The sequence below is a fragment of the Mauremys mutica genome, chromosome 3, assembly GCF_020497125.1.
Source record: "Mauremys mutica isolate MM-2020 ecotype Southern chromosome 3, ASM2049712v1, whole genome shotgun sequence".
In the NCBI taxonomy this organism is placed as follows: Eukaryota; Metazoa; Chordata; order Testudines; family Geoemydidae; genus Mauremys; species Mauremys mutica.
In genome coordinates this window covers 58,008,279-58,025,245 of record NC_059074.1, presented here as the reverse complement: position 1 = coordinate 58,025,245, position 16,967 = coordinate 58,008,279, and the positions used below count along the sequence as shown (strand labels likewise).

The following is a 16,967-nucleotide window of genomic DNA, read 5'->3' as shown; positions in this document are numbered from 1 at the left end:
CAAAAGAGAACTTTTTTCCAGACTCGATGTGTAAGTCTAGGTTTTTTCCAGGTACCAAACTTGGTTATACAGAATTAATAAGATATCTACTAATGCTTTATAGTAGAACTTCAGCCTTTCAGCTATAATGTTAAATTAAGATGTTCATCTTTGACCCCTGAATGATTGCCAGACTGACTGAAAAATTATGTGGTTATTACTACTTGTCATTATATAATGAAAAGTGCAAGATTCGCTATAAGGCCATATAGCTAACTTTAGAAGACACAGTTGAGTAATTTTCATAGTTTTAAATGTTTATTTTTTATTCTTAATTATTTTCAGACCCCTCTAAGAAACTGGAAAAAAAATTTCCCCTACTCAGTTTGGATCTGATTCTACAAACTCAGACATGAGTAAGTTTGCTCATGCTAGTAGCCTCACTGATTACCATGTGTGAACATAACACACTATCAGCTGGTCTGTGAATGGGTTGGCTCACCACGCACACCTCCTTGAGGTGGGGTGTGGCATGGCAGCTCTCTCTTCACTGCTGCGGTGGTCTGCCTCTTTCTGTGACATGGCCCTCCAGCCAGGTCCCTTCAAAGTCTCTCCCCTTTCAGGATAGTCCAGAAACAAAAAAAAAGGGGAACTAATGCAAATCAACAGAGTTAGTAAAAGAGAGAGTGGGAAGTGCCTCCCTCTCAGGGTGTATTAGAATCAGGCCTTCTCTTCTCTCAGAGAGAGACCTTCGGACAGTTATTTTCAGGGAAGTTCCTGCCTTCCCCTGGGCCTTCCCTCAGGAACTGAGGGTTGACGGTCTGTTTTCTTCCCTGGCTTGCCCACATGTGAACTGTTCTGCTTCCCTTTTAACTCTTCCTCCAGCCTGGGCATGTCTTGCAGGTGTGGTAGGATGGAGCCAGCTGAGCCCAGAGGAGCTCCTTAACCCCTTGTTGTCTAGTGTAGGGTTTCAAAAAATACTGACTTACTGAATCTACCCTGAATGTAAGGTGCCAACATGTAAAGTGGAGGTAGAAGGAATTGTGATCAAACATAAGAGGTCTCTGCAAGGAAATCTTAAGAGACAAACTTGTGAAGAAAGATAAGGTGGAGATTTTACATTTTTGCTATTTGAACTACCAATACCGTAAAATCCCAGAAAGGGGCACGTTTGGGTTCTGTTTAGAGTAAAGTGAGAACTGCACCTGCATACAGTGAATTATACTGACTTCAACTGGAGTACTTGCATGAGAAAATTTATTTACACGCATGTGTGTTTCCAGGATCTGGCCATGTGTCATTCTCCATTTAGCAAGCATCAAACATTCATATAAAGACTAATCATCAGTCATGATTTGAACACTGTTGGAAGAATAATGAATGATCCTAAACTTTGTTCTGTGCTTGCAATTTCCCAGTGAAGTCAACAAGAGTCACATTGAGCAGATGCATCCGACGAAGTGGGTATTCACCCATGAAAGCTCATGCTCCAATACGTCTGTTAGTCTATAAGGTGCCATAGGACTCTTTGCTGCTTATACTGAGCAGAATGCATCATAGAAGCAGGCCGTTTGTCCATTAAATGACATTGCAGACACATTGGGAGAACATAAATCTCTGCTTTGTGAAATGGGTGCTGTATTTTAAAAAGAGCTTTCATCAGTGGAGTGGCGGATATTAAAAAACAACAACAAATAGAATAAAATCTTACATGTCCATAAACAAGGCCTTCTCTAGAAAAATCTATTTCACCCATTGGGGTGATCCCTTATTATGATGCCTTATTATTTTGCACAAATGGGTTATAAAATACTTCTTTAAGAAAACATAGGATTAGAGACAGAGTGAACCTTTGTGTCAAATTGTTGATTTTTTTTCTTCACCTGACATAGGGACATCTGGCTGCATGGTGGAGTCTCTTCTCCTAAATTTAGACTCCCTCACAGTAGCATTTCCAGCAGGCTACACCCACCTAAGAAACTTTGACGGCATGGATGAAACTCCTGCCATTTACTATTTGTCAAGAGCACAGAACAATTCATGCTCACCTAAGGCCTCTGGCCCGTACCAAAGTAGGGCAGAGAACACAACACGTTGCACGTTCTCTTGACTGCCCCTTCTATTCCTGGGAAAAATTCCTTCACTGTGTATAAGGATCTGAAAGCTAGAGAAGCCTGTAAATTAACTGAACGTGATCACTTAAAACCTACTCCATCCTGTTTCCACAGCAAGTTGACTGAAGGAAGTTGGGATGGTCAAGAACTCACATTCTTAAACTTACTTTCAGTGTAAAACAGTGAGCTAAGTGCTTTGAAGAAGGGCCTCCACAACAAAAGGAACAATAAGTCCCAGAGATACAAGCTGGGCAGTTGTGTAGTGAAGAATTCTTGTTTCTGCCCAACCTTCCCAGCTATTCAATGTGAGGTCGGCATAGTGTAATGATTGGCACCACAAACAGGATTGCCCAGTATTCCATTTATACATACTGTGCCTGACCCCTTAATTCTTGCCTAGGTGAAGATAAGCTTCCACCTCTTCTTTTCTTGCCTTCCAGGAAGTGGATATCACAAAGGCCACATCCCAGGCTAGAAAGTAAAGTTTGACAATGGTCTCTCCTACTTCTATAGAACTTAACTATATGTTTTCGCAAGTGGACGTTAGTTTGGAAGTAAGAGTTTTAAAACTTGATTTATTTAAAGTAAAATGTTTTACTTAACATCTGGGGAAAAACATATCTATATGTTAAGGTTTTAAAAAAACAGGGGAGGATATTTTTGCTCATATCTTGCTGAAGAAAATTATAATTTATAACAAATACAGATATAGTTAACAAGTTTCTGATGTATGCAGTGTAGTCATAGCCATGTTGGGTTCCAGGATATTAGAGACAAGGTGTGTAAGGTAATATCTTTTATTGAACTAATTTCTTTTGGTGAGAGAGACAAGCTTTTGTGAGACAGGGAGCTCTTCTTCAGACCAGACCTGAAGAAGAACTCTGTATGATTGAAAAGCTTGTTTCTTTCACTCATAGAAATTGGTCCAATACAAGATATGACCCATTTTATCTCTCTGTTTCTGATGTTGTTTGTCTGTATTCCCTATCAGATTTCTGAAAGCAACTTAGCTTGTTTTATATGGATGCAACTAATTCCAAATTAGCAATTAATTGAGGTGCCCATTCTAGTATACAGGCAGGTTATTCAAATTTTGAAAATGAGGATTCTGGGTCTCAGGGGGCCTTACTGAGAGCTTTCACACTTTAACTGAAAGGGACAAGAATGTTGAATTTTAACAAAGGCTTCTTTTAGCCAAAATGTTAATTAGCCATTGAAGTTAAATATATAGTGTTAATAAAAGCAAACAGTCTGAATAAAAGTCCCTTCTTTTGTCAATTCCTCAACTTTCGCTCACTTGGCTCCTCTCATCACTTGTGATATCACCATTTCCCTAGTTCAACTATAACCATAAAATCTTGAAGCCTAGACAGGACCTGAATTTCTAATGTGAAAAACAAACAAGGGGGAAAAATGTTGAGGTTGTCTTTATAACATATCATAAAAAAGCAAAAAAGGAAAACAAACTCATGATTTTTAAACATTTTTGAGTCAATATTTAAAATGAAAAGTAATCTATTTATTCATTTCTCTAAATATACTATGAAGTAATTTTTCTGCTATGACATTTCAATCATTTCCAGAAAAACAAAAATCTTTCTAAAATGCTTGCTGAAATCTTTTATCCTGAATGAGTATAAAAAATGCAATGTTGCTAATATCAGAGTTAAATGATCAAAAATAAGAAATTACACACTCATAAGTCATGTTTCAAAAATCATTTATACAGAATAGCTCTTACTGTTCCAGCCCTCTGCATATCTTGAGCACAGAATGAAAATTGGTCCAATTTGTATGATAATTCTGGGATGTATACAAATGGAGTCTGACATGACAGCTGTCAAATTCAATTTATCTGTGAAGTCAGGGTCTGAAAAGCTAGTAAAGTAACCCAGTGTGTCACTCAGAGCCTCCCCTCAACCATGAGTTGTTATTTTGACAAGCCTTCACAAAAGCATACCAAAGAAAGGCAAAGGCCAGTACTGAACGGTACTAGCTAATATACAGAATTGCTTGTAAAACAGATTTTTAAGGGCAATAATTAGTACAAAATGTAAGAGAATTCCAATTGTATAAATGTAATTTAGCTTTGGTTTTCTCTTTTACATTATACACAAAATGAACTGAATAGAAAAGAAAAAGAAATAAAAAGAATACCGGCTTATTTAAAATGTTAGCTTTAACTATTTCACTGTCAATCATTCTAGCAGAAATATACAGTTGCCCTGGGATTGTGGCTCAACTACATAAGCAGAGTATCACTATACTCAGTCCCATTCCTTTGCATCAAAAGTCTCCTGCTTAATGGGCAAGGGAGTGTGGTGTATTTAAAAACTGAATAACTCTTGGGAACAGATCAGGAAATGGGTTTCAGTTACAAGAAACTAGTCAAGTACCCCAAGGTTCATCTACCCCTAATTACTGAATAAACATATTTTTATTCCAAATAAGGAATTTAAACCATTTTAAATTCTTAGGGCCAAATTCAGAGGTGATGAGTAGGCTGTGTAAATTGGACTCCTCAGATACTTGTTGGACATCCACACTCTACTGGATGTGTAAAAGAGCCTAAGTTGCTGTAACTTCTATCTGTCGTGGAGACAGAAGAAAGAGTAAATGAACAGCATCTGAGTAGCAAAAAGGGTACGGCATTAATGCATGCCTTTTTCTGCACCTCAGCCAGGAAATCACACCAACTAGACATAAATGAAAAGAAACAAAAATGTTTCTTCTTACTGTTTCTTACAATGTCTATAGAAAGACACTTATATCAAACTGAGAATTAAACTACAATTTTTTTTATGATTTAAAAGCTTTTATCATAATAGATTTCCTCTTATGCAGACAGTTTAATATAATACACTGATTATAACAAAGATAGAAAAACTGATGACGGGATTACACTCTATGGTTACAATCTTGAAATCCTCAGGCAAAAGTCCCAACGACAACAAGAGTAAAGATGATTAAGTAAGGATTGTAGTATTAAGGTGAAATGCTGGCTCCACTGAAGTCAGTGGCAAAACTACCATTGACATTAATGGGGTCAGGATTTCTCCCGGGGGCCCTATACATGATGGGCCTGATCCACCAGAGTCAATGAGAGACTTTTCATGGACTTCAAAGGGCTATTACAGTGAGAGGAAAGAGCTGCTCAAAAATGCCCATCGTTTAGAAAGTGTAACCTTTCGTAACCTTTATCTTGAAATGCTCCCAATTAATATTAAGTTGCTAAAGATAAGGGTGTAATAAACCCCAACTTAGTTTTCAGGTAGTTTTCAGGCTATAGAAAATTCTGTAATTACAGAAAATTTGTTTAGTAGAGGACCATTGGGCAACACTTTAAATAATACAAGCAGACTTTATTCAGAAGGAAAATGATTAGGTAAGCAAACAGGCATGCAATTACTACTTACACAATACTACAATTATACATATGTTCAAAGATGAAATAGTGTATATCAGTGGGTAATTAGTCCACTGACAACAGCATGAAGTACAGCCTTATAATCCTGAAACCTAACAATTAATTGGCGTTCCCCTGCAATGTTGCAAGGCTAGGCCTTTTTCAATCTATTATAATATTAATTAACATTAAACTACCCTTTACCATAATTATATTTCCACCATTTCCTTATTGGCTCCTTACCTTACACATTATTTAAATTCATTTCTGCATGAATATCCTTCCCATACTATCAATATAGATAGCATTTTAATACAACATTCGGAAATTCTCAAAACACTTATTAAAAATCTTGCTCAAACCAGTTATAACCAAAACATTGCAGCAAGTAACCCTAGATCATGTCCTTGCTAAATTCAAATTTCCTGTCTTGCTGTCTCCAACTTATTTCCAACTTTCTCACAATAGCAACTCCTATTTTCCATACTCCTCTACACTAACTTAGGCCCTAACTTCTACTTAATTCTTAACCTAAACCATCCACTAGGTTACATAAATATGGACTATGTGTACTAATTGTACCATCTTTGCTGATAATGTCCTTTTGAAAGTATCAAAATATAAAAACAGAGATCACAATGGATCCAGTACTACAGTCAATGAAATGTTTAGGTATGCAGTGACTGCAAAATGGAGCCAGTTTTGGAATAAAAAAACTTCATGTGATATGGAATCCAGGTATAACTATAGGCCAGTTAGTGTTCCCACTAAAGTTGGTGGCAATATTTCCAAGGCCAGGCAAAAGAGACTATGGCATAAATGTAGGTGCTCCTAAGCAGAAAGAGAATACCAGCACTACAGAAACTGTAATGTTACTTGTATACTGTACTTATGAGAGTTAAACCTCATAAGAGCTGCACAAACATTTTTTAAAAATTAAGAATGAGAGGATTTACTATAACACATCAGGGGTTTAAAGGGTAGAAATTAAATCTTTCTCTTGCATTACATTCAAAGTGCTGAATTAATATCTGCTTTGATTAAAAAAGCGGATCTAGTAGAAGAAATGACAACATATGAGAAGAATGTTACTATTACAAATACAGTAAGACATCAAAACTGATTTGGATAAGAAAACCGGAGCAAGAAACAAAACAATGGAAGGTGTTTACATTCATCACAATTGGCAAATCAGCATATAAAGTGGATCCAAAGCACTGGCATTATTGGTCAAAACCTACCTTGTAGGGAAACCCTGCCCCCAGAAGATAACCTTGATTTATGAATTTCATAACCATGCCAATTATTATATATACCAATTAATATATACCACAGAGCCTCTCTCTGTGTGTATCTGATTTTTTTTCCTCGTAAGCATTTTGCAGAGAAAGAAACACTACTGAGGTTAAAAAAAAAAGATGAAATAGGGTCCCTGACAGATATTTATATATTATAAAGCACCACAGGGGAAAAAAAAACTACATTTACAGAAATAGGGGAAAAAAAGAATAAAGAGTCCATTAATATGGAAGTTTCTACATCAGATTAGACATCTTGATTTTAGAAACTATCCCTTGGATTGTTCATGCAATCAGAAGATTTGACTGGGGCACATTCCTAGGTGCTTTATAATAATTCAAGAAAATGCAGAGATGAACTTTGAGCTGACACTTTACTTTGGTTTCGTCATAGTTAAAGTTTATTAAAGATCTTTTTAAAACTCTGTTATACTTCTCTCAGAGTGCAAGATGCAGTAAGCCACTTTTCAGTTAGGAGGAGTTGGCTAGTACCTGTCATCCTCCGGAGATGCATGCTGGATATGAATCCTGGGACTAGTAGGTCGTCTCCTCTCTAGTGAGGGGGACCATCTACCCCTGTTTGCCCATTCAATAAAACAGGAAAAAAATATTTAGTGAGTGAAAAAATTAAAATAGGTATGGGAATTGAGACTGGAAAAGTACCCCAAAAAGTAATGAAATTGATTGTTTTTAAAATAATAATTCTTGTTTCTAATTTTTTTTTTTTAATTTGATACACTATTCTTCTGGTTGTTTGTTATGGTATATTTTCTATATAACAGTACACTATATAAACAATTATAATGAGTGTACAAGCATGCACAATTTAGAATGATTTAAATAATTTTCATGGCATATACAGTATTTCAAACATCCTCAAATGCCAGAAAAATCTAAAAACTTGTTATTCATATAAGAAGTTGGAATTATAAACTAGAAGAACTTTTCAGGTGCTGATTGGCTGTTATTTTCCTCTTTCATTTTTCCAAGGGTTTATTCCCCAATTAACTCTGCACTGAACAAAATTTTTCCATTAAAAAAGTGGTTTTAAATTACAAAGAGTCCCTTACGGGGATTAAAGCATCATGTTACACTGCTAACTGCAGAAGGTGGGGCATAAAGAGATCATCCTATGTCACTATCTGCTCTACTCATCACCCCTATTCAATCTACAATGGAAGCGCTCTGTAGAGTCCAAAATTTTCTTTGGGGCTGCCAACACACAGAAGCTCTGAAAATTTTTTGGGTTATGCAGCAATGGAGGATATTACATATTCCAAAAGTGGTCATATTTCCTTGGTGACAAGCATGTGTTTTCACTCTTTACATTACATGCCCATCAAAGACTATTTATTTTCTAGGAGCAGAGCCTGTGACACTATCCATCCCAGGTTCTTTTGTTGCTGAGCACTGTTACAGAGACAGACAACAAATTTTTAAAAGGCAGGATCAGTCACTATCGACTTCTGAGTTTAATTCCCTTATATAGTTGAGACGGGTAGAAGAGATGAGATTCATCAAATTGAAGTTAACTTGTCCAAAAAGGTAAGGCTGACACTTGGGAGCAAGAAGCTCTCACAAATCTTGCTAAGTATAATTAATATTTTAAGAAGTTTAATATATTAACTATTATTGTTGAGTCTAAGGTTAAATAAATGATATCCTTATTTAATAGTCAAGCTAATAATGTTATATTTATAGTAAATATTGTAAATTTGCATACATTGTAAATAAATTAATTAGCATATATTTGTGTGCCTTGACTAGTGAAAATTTATAAAATTTCTTTTATATTTAAAAAAAATGTGCAATCCAAGTTTTATTAGTTCATGCCAGTCTCTTTTTATTGATTTTATAAATTAAAGAAAAAAATCTTTAATCAATGTGGGTGGGCGGGATGAGGAACATTCATATTTTTAGTAGTTTTTTTCTTTCAAAAGCTCATTTGATTTAGAACAATAGAACAGCTTGGTCACAATGGAAAGATAATATTGTATAAACCTAACACTGCTTAGTTTTGAAAATACAGGCAAGAAATCATTTAAAAAAAATATATATATATATATTTACATTAGCAGAGTAATATTTTACATGAACTATTCACTTTCTGAGGCAACCTTCCAGTCCATATATTAAGAAACAGTGTTTCACTTACGGAACATGCAAATAACAAAAGTTTCAGGGAGATTTAGCATCACTTCACATTTAGGTAGCTTTTAAAAAATTCCAAAGGGAATAGGTTGTTAGTAGTTAGTTACTTTTTCTCTCCAAAGCAAGGGTTAAAGAAAATGTTAATGCATCAGTGCACTCAGTCAAAGCCCTTAATATGCTGATATCCTCTACAAATATTAAATTGCATTTTTATAGAACGTTACTAATTTTGGTCATCATGCATTATGAACTTTGAGAGCATGCTCTCTTTCCATAAATTTCAATGGCGCTTAACTTTATATACCGGGGTGGCCAAACTGGCTCGTGAACCACATGCAGCTCTTTTACAGTTAGAGAGTGGCTCACAGAGCTCCCCAGATCCCCCACATTCTCCGCCTACCAGACTGGTTGTGGGAGAGTTTGGGATCTCTGCCTTGCAGCGGGATGGTGCAGTAGGGGCTTCTGCCCAGTGGAGAGGGGAGCCTTGGGGCATTATTAGCTCTGTGCCCCATCAGGTGCCTCTCATGGGGCTGAAGCCCTGAGCCTCAAGCCATGGCAGGTATGCCCCGGCTCTCAAACATCTGAGGATTGTCATATGCGGCTCGGAGGGCCAGTATGTTTGGCCACCCCTGTTATATATTGTACAAAGCATGTGCAACATTACAATGCAGACAAACATGCAACAATGTACTCTTCTACACTGCTTGAAAGAGAGGAAAAAAACATCACAGTGCATACCTAATATTAACAACTGTTATACTGTTATGTAATTAATTCAAATACAAATAGTCACATTCAAACAACAACTCTAAAAAAACATGCAGTATAAACACATTTACTTTCCTAATGCTAGAGGGTGTTTTGTTTTATTAATGTTTTTTTAAAAACAAAAAAATATGGTGATCCTGGAGCAGAATAGGGCCGATTAGGTCAAGAACTAATGATAGCTCCAATTTTTTTAATACCTATTCACGGGAATTTCAGCAAATATCTACATCCTAGGATTTCATAAGGTCATGGAGACCAGATAAAGGCACAAGAGTTTACCATCTCAAAAATCCCAATCAAGTCATGATTCCAGAGCAGCCAATATTATTACTTTTTCTAAATGAAAATAGAAAAGCCTGGTTGTAAGATATATATACAGAGTATTCTACTTAATTCAATCACTTAGATTTGTTCCTCACTTTTATTTACTCAGACCTGCATTAAATAATCACTTAAGGCCAAAACCTACAAACATTACTAATGGAACTATGACTAGTATTAAGGCTTTGCAGGACTGGGCTCCTATAGTGTCAATAAAAACTGTCACCAGGTATTACTGCATAACTATCATTGGCCATAACATTACCAATTAATAATCAATAAAATATTACTAACTGACCTATATGAAGATTAGTGTCTTCTCAGTGTAGTACAATGTGTTGGGTGGTGAGGCTCTGATTCAGGAAAGCACACTTGAACATGTGCTCTAAGCCTGTGCTTAGGTGCTTTCCTAAACTGGGGCCACAGATACCACAGTGTCTGGCAACAGAGAAATCTATAGATAGAAATAAGATGGCCCACTAAAAACCAAACCAAAACCAGAATTCAGAGTGACAAAGTGAAAAAAACAGGGCCAGTAGGCAGATCAACAATGACAAAAGTAGACTAAAACAAAGGGCTTGTCTATACAGTGAGATAATGTGGACTACGGGAGTGGGATTTTTACAGCACCCTAGTGTGCTTTACATTAATTGGTCCATGTAGACTTTGCTGGTATGCACTAAAGGTTCCCTAGTGTGCTCGAACATAGTACTATTTCAAACAGCACAATATTAAAGTGCAGTAGGGAATCTTTAGTGCATACTAGCAGGGTCTATACAGACCAATAAATGCACAGCATAGAGTCACAGAAGTGTAGAACTGGAAGGGACCTCAATAGGTCATCAAGTCCAGTCCCCTGCACTTAAGGCAGGACTAAGTAATAATTAGACCATTCCTGACATGTCCGGGCACTTTGGATATCACTCCCCTGTAGATATTACACCACTGTGTAGATGAAGCCTCAGGGGCGGTGACACTGGAGCATTTTAATCTATGTTTCAGGGTGTTACTGTCTGCTATATAAATTCCTATGTGTCTTGCAGGTCTCATAGAAACTTCAATCACTCAGGTATTTTAATCAATATGAATACTAATAGTCAAAATAAGTGAAATGCACTGAGTATGTGTGCACATGTATTAACAAATAAGTGCTGAAGTCTTCAGGCATATTCTATAGCACACTGTGCCACTGAGAGCTGTGGACAGCATTTTGGCTCTACAGCCAGGCTATTCACATGTAGCAAAAGTTTTACCTAGGTCTACATTACAAAAGGTTTTCCACTGTAGCTATACTAGCAAAACCTCTTAGTGTAGACACAGCTTAGCTTATACAGGCCAAAAAATGCTTTTTGCCAGAAATGTTTGTATCGGTTTCCTAAGCAACAGCTCTTTTATGTAGTTATGGTATAACTGCATCTATGGGAAGACTTTTACCAGTACAGAAGTGTTTCAAAAAAAATCATCACACCTCTAAGTGACGGCACTATACTGGCAGAAGTTTCTAGTATAGGCGAGGCCTAATTCACAGAATCCATATTTTTCAGCTAGGCAGGTTCTGCCTTTAGTTACCTTCAGTGGAGGAGCAAATGTTGAAGAAACCTTCGGCATTATTATTACTATATTTATTTATAGATATTTATCTATGATATATTGTGTAGTCAAAGTACATTCACTAGCCCAGAGTTTTTAAAGAGAGAGCTAACTTAGCTTTGGGACATGGCTAGGTAATCTGCGCTACTCACATCTGCAGTTAGGCTCAATGGCTTGGTTTCATACACTGATACCCAAACTCATTCCTTTCCCTTCCCTACTCCTACAGTTCACTGGCACTGTGTTTTAAACAGTCTTCCTTACTGTTTCCCAGTAGGACCCTTCCCAAATAATTTTAAATTGTGTAGTTCTTGTCTGTCAACTATGAAAAAGTTTGCCCTTATTCCACTCAAATTGATTAAATGAAGTTGCAGTGAACTGCAATGTATATTTCAACAATTTCTGCCACCACTAACACAGCACAGCAATTTATTTAAGCAGATTTAGGAACAAGGAAGCTTTCTGGGCATGTCCTGTAAAGTCCTGAATGCCATCTGTACTGACCCATTGCCATATAAAGTAACAGAGGAAGGCATGCAGCGACGCCTTTAATGGGAAGACTGGGCAGAAAGCCAGTGCCAGCATTCCACCTGACAGTGTTCAAATGGAATTATGTTAAGATTAAATTATACAGATGCAGCATCCTGATGCTCATAGAGCAACCAAGGTGCAATATATGAAGAGCTTAACTTCACTATATGCAACCTTGCAAATTTATGTTGAAAAAAAGTTTTCAAAAACAAGAATAATAAAAAACTCTCCTACAGCACAGTACAGTACAATCTCATGATTGTACAGTAAGGCTAGGCCACTGCATGTTATAGTCTATATTCTATTGTTAAGGAACTAAAAATGTCTGATGTAGCATTTCAGGTCACAAGTACAATACTGCACAGAGTTTAAAGATCAATACTATTTCCAATAAAACATTAATGTGCAAACAAAGTGCTTTATTGTCAGTACACTAAACACAGCCCATATCACCTTGTTCAAAATGCAAGTGCAGGCACTTTTAACTTCATATTTCACACTTCATTTACTTTATATTTTCTGAGACAAAAGGGAGCCCAAACACAATTTATAATTCCTGTGAAGGAAATCTTGGAATACCACTGTAGGAATTCCTTATTTACACTTCTCCATAAAAGGAGAAGGTACTTCAGAAACAGTGACATGATGGTCACAAACCAACCATGGTTCAATATACTGGTATTTGCTGAATAAAATCTTATAAATAAATTCTAGAAAAAGTCCATCAAAACAAATCAGAAAAGAGTTCAACATGTGGCTCTGGATGAAGTATAATATAGCTAACAGATTGTTAATCTCTTGGATGAAGAGTGGACAGCTACATTAAATAATGAGGTCTGAAAACCCTGGAAAATCCCCACCCAAAATTGAAAGCATTGCTTTTGTGTTATTTTAAATTCAACTTTTGCATCTTGCTCTCAAAATTGGACAGGCATTTGAAAAACAAATGCCATCTGGGTCTGATTAAAAGAGCTGTATCTCATCAGTATGTCGATGGAGTCACAGCCCAAGTCATCTTATTATTTTCCACAAAGGCATCATACTATTTGAACTCTGTGGGCATCCCACACAAGAGATCCCATAGGACAGAAATAACTACCCACAACCATCTTATGGGACTTCTAATAAAGCTAGAAACAGAATGATTCCAGAGTGATGTGATCTATACTCTGGCTAGGGACCACAGGGAATTCAACTAAACCTACTGTTCAGTGGTATTACAGATTGCTGATAGACCTCAAAGGATCAACATGGACACTGTTCACTAAGAGGAGATTTCATCAACCAATGTTGTAATTTCTACTCCATACCTAGGCTGAAAACCTGATGGGCAAGAATCATAGAAGATTAGGGTTGGAAGAGACCTCAGGAGGTCATCTATTTGAACCCCCTGCTCAAAGCAGGATCAATCCCAACTATATCATCCCAGCCAGGGCTTTGTCAAGCTTGGCCTTAAAAACTTCTAAGGATGGAGATTCCACCACCTCCCTAAGTAATCCATTCCAGTGCTTCACTACCCACCTAGTGAAATAGTTTTTCCTAATATCCAACCTAGACCTCCCCCACTTCAACTTGAGACCATTGCTTCTTGTTCTGTCATCTGTCACCCCTGAGAACAGTCTAGCTCCATCCTCTTTGGAACCCCCATTCAGGTTGTTGAAGACTGCTATCAAATCCCCCCTCACTCTTCTCTTTAAGCCCAGTTCTCTCAGCCTCTCCTCATAAGTCATGTGCCCCAGCCCCTTAATCATCGCTGGACTCTCTCCAATTTGTCCACATCCTTTCTGTAGTGGGGGGGGCCCAAAACTGGATGCAATACTCCAGATGTGTCCTCACCCGTGCCAAATAGAGGGGAATAATCACTTCCCTCGATCTGTTGGCAATGCTCCTTCTAATGCAGTCCAATACACTGTTTGCCTTCTTGGCAACAAAGGCACACTGTTGACTCATATCCAGCTTCTCGTCCACTGTAATCTCCAGGTCATTTTCTGCAGAATTGCTGCCTAGCCAGTCGGTCCCCAGCCTGTAGCAGTGCATGGAATTCTTCTGTCCTAAGTGCAGGACTCTGCACTTGTCCTTGTTGAACCTTATCAGATTTCTTTTGGCCCACTCTTCCAATTTGTATAGGTCACTTTGGACCCCATCCCTACCCTCCAGCGTATCTACCTCTCCCCCCATCTTAGTGTCATCCGCAAACTTGCTGAGGGTGTAATCATCCTATCATCCAGATCATTAATGAAGATGTTGAACAAAGCTGGCCCCAGGACAGACCTCTGGGGCACTCTGCTTGATCCCGGCCGCCAACTAGACATTGAGCCGTTGATCACTACCTGTTGAGCCTGACAATCTAGCCAGCTTTCTATCCACTTTAGTCTATTCATCCAATCCATACTTTTTTAACTTGCTGGCAAGAATACTGTGGGAGACCATATCAAAAGCTTTCCTAAAGTCAAGATATATCATGTCCACTGCTTTCCCCATATTCACAGAGCTAGTTATCTCATCATAGAAGGCAATCAGGTTGGTCAGGCATGACTTGCCCTTGGTGAATTCATGTTGACTTTTCCTGATCACCTTCCCGCCCTCCAAGTGCTTCAAAATGGACCTGCTTGAGGACCTGCTCCATGATTTTTCCAGGGACTGAAGTGAGGCTCACCAGTCTGTAGTTTCCTGGATTCTCCTTCTTTCCTTTTTTAAAGATGGGCACTATATTTGCCTTTTTCCCCCCATTCGCCATGAGTTTTCAAAGATAATGGCCAATGGCTCTGCAATCACAACTCCCTCAGCACCCTCAGATGCATTAGTTCCGGACCCATGGACTTGTGCATGTTCAGCTTTTCTAGATAGTTCTTAACCTGTTCTTTCACCATTGAAGACAGAGGAAAAAAAACCATTGAGTACTTCAGCTTTTTCTACATCATCTGTCACTAGGTTGCCTCCCTCATTCAGTAAGGGTTCCCTAACCCTCTTCTTTTTGCTAACATACCTGTAAAAACCCTTCTTGTTACCCCTCACATCCCTTGCTAGCTGCAACTCCAATTGTGCTTTGGCCTTCCTAATTACACCCCTGCATGCTCAAGCAATATTTTTATACTCCTCCCTAGTCATCTGTCAAAGTTTCCACTTCTTGTAAGCTTCCTTTTTGTGTTTAAGCTCACCGAAGATTTGTCTGTTAAGCCAAGCTGGTCACTTGCCATATTTGCTATTCTTTTTGCACATTGGGATGGTTTTTTTCCTGTGCCCACAATAAAGCTTCTTTAAAATACAGCCAGCTCTCCTGGACTCCTTTCCCCCTCATATTAGCCTCCCAGGGGATACTGCCCATCATGGAAACATGAGGCTTCTACATAGCTCCAAAGTCAGGTTTAATTTTCAGCTAAGATTTTTTCCCCATAACAAGATGTTTTAATGGTTACCAGCTATTGTTCCCTGAATGTTCAAAATGATGCACAATGTTTTAGTGGCATGAGTTCCTTTGAAATTAATTCAGCAAACCACAAGTCCTACTTTGAAAATGTAACTATTTTTTGGAATATTTTTGTTGCTAAAAACACATAAAAAGTTTACATTAATATCCTAGGCCTTAGTTATGGATTGCTTGTTACTCCTCTCATCACTTTACAACAACAAAAATGCTCAGTGCTGTGATAATGTCAATAACCAATTTTTCTGGACTGATTGATGAGCAAATTCACATTATTATCCTACATATTACTTGAGTATTTACATCATGGGCTAAATCCTACTTCCAGTGAAGCCAATGGGAGTTTTACTGTTGACATCAGTGGGGTCAGGATTTCACTCTATAAAAACAAGAATTCTTTGACAAAAATACTGCAAACATTCAAAAATTCCCTGTTAAGACATACTCACATCTAATTACAAAATCTGTCCATAGTATTTGGTTTCCCTGTGACTTTGAACTACACTAGCTTTAAAGGTGGAAGTTCAGAAAGCATCCACTAAATGTTTCTGTTCCTGTTCAACATAACAAGTGCAACTATATTTCATTTAAATTGCTGAAAATGTTGCTAAATGTATGTAAACTAAATACAGTGCTATATAGTGCAAAAATAATTAAATTGTTTTGCTTTACAATTTAAACAATCAGCAATAGATATGGCAGATTAGATTAAGAAAATGTAGTTGGTTGGTTGGTTTGTGGAAATTAATGTATATACTGTTATACAAATTACAATTTTGATTTGAAAAATAAGAGTTTGATCTCACAATTTGCATCCTAATTCATATAATTTGTAAATGTTATGTCACCATCTCATTTGCAATCTGCAGAATGGGCAAGCAATAAAAGTAATACATTTTAGCAGATGATAATGAAGATTAACAATCAAGTGGTGCTCCTTCACCTCACTTAACACTGCAGTGTTATTATCAGCATACTGAGGACTTTTGTAAACAATAACATCAGCTTGAACTAAAAATAGGGAAAGAAGAAGCCAGAAGCAATTATAAACTGCAACACACAATTTGCATGGCATATATGAGTATAGGGGCAAAAATGTCTACAAATACCAAAGCAGATATGAATGTACATACATGTAGAAGACTCATATGGAAAAACAAACAAAACTGACAAAGTTCACCAGCACAGATGAGAAGAAATTCATAAGTCTTTACTTTATACCTTTCTCGTTCTGGTGAATGCAAACTAGTATCTGGTCTCAAGCAGTTGGTACTAGCACTCCTAGCCCTGTCAAGGGAGGGCTGTAGTTCACTAGTGCCAGTGCATTGCATCCAATGGTAGAAGAGAAAGAAAAAGAAAACAAAGAAAGGAACACAATGTTAGAT

General features: G+C 37.4%; 1 protein-coding gene across 3 annotated transcripts in view; it reads right to left on the bottom strand.

Moving 5' to 3' along the window:
• The window catches only part of RIMS1 (regulating synaptic membrane exocytosis 1), a 348,972-nt gene that overhangs the window by 150,710 nt on the left and 181,295 nt on the right, over positions 1 to 16,967 (bottom strand). The window contains exons 16-17 of one of the 3 annotated variants that reach the window (XM_045010068.1): positions 16,804 to 16,893; positions 7,290 to 7,373 (exon numbers count right to left, since the gene is read on the bottom strand). The exons of 1 other annotated variant lie outside the window; for it this stretch is intronic. In XM_045010068.1, coding sequence (XP_044866003.1) covers positions 7,290 to 7,373; positions 16,804 to 16,893 — 174 coding nt within the window. The remainder of the gene's footprint in view (positions 1 to 7,289; positions 7,374 to 16,803; positions 16,894 to 16,967) is intronic. One more of the 3 variants, XM_045010069.1, reaches the window with a different exon arrangement.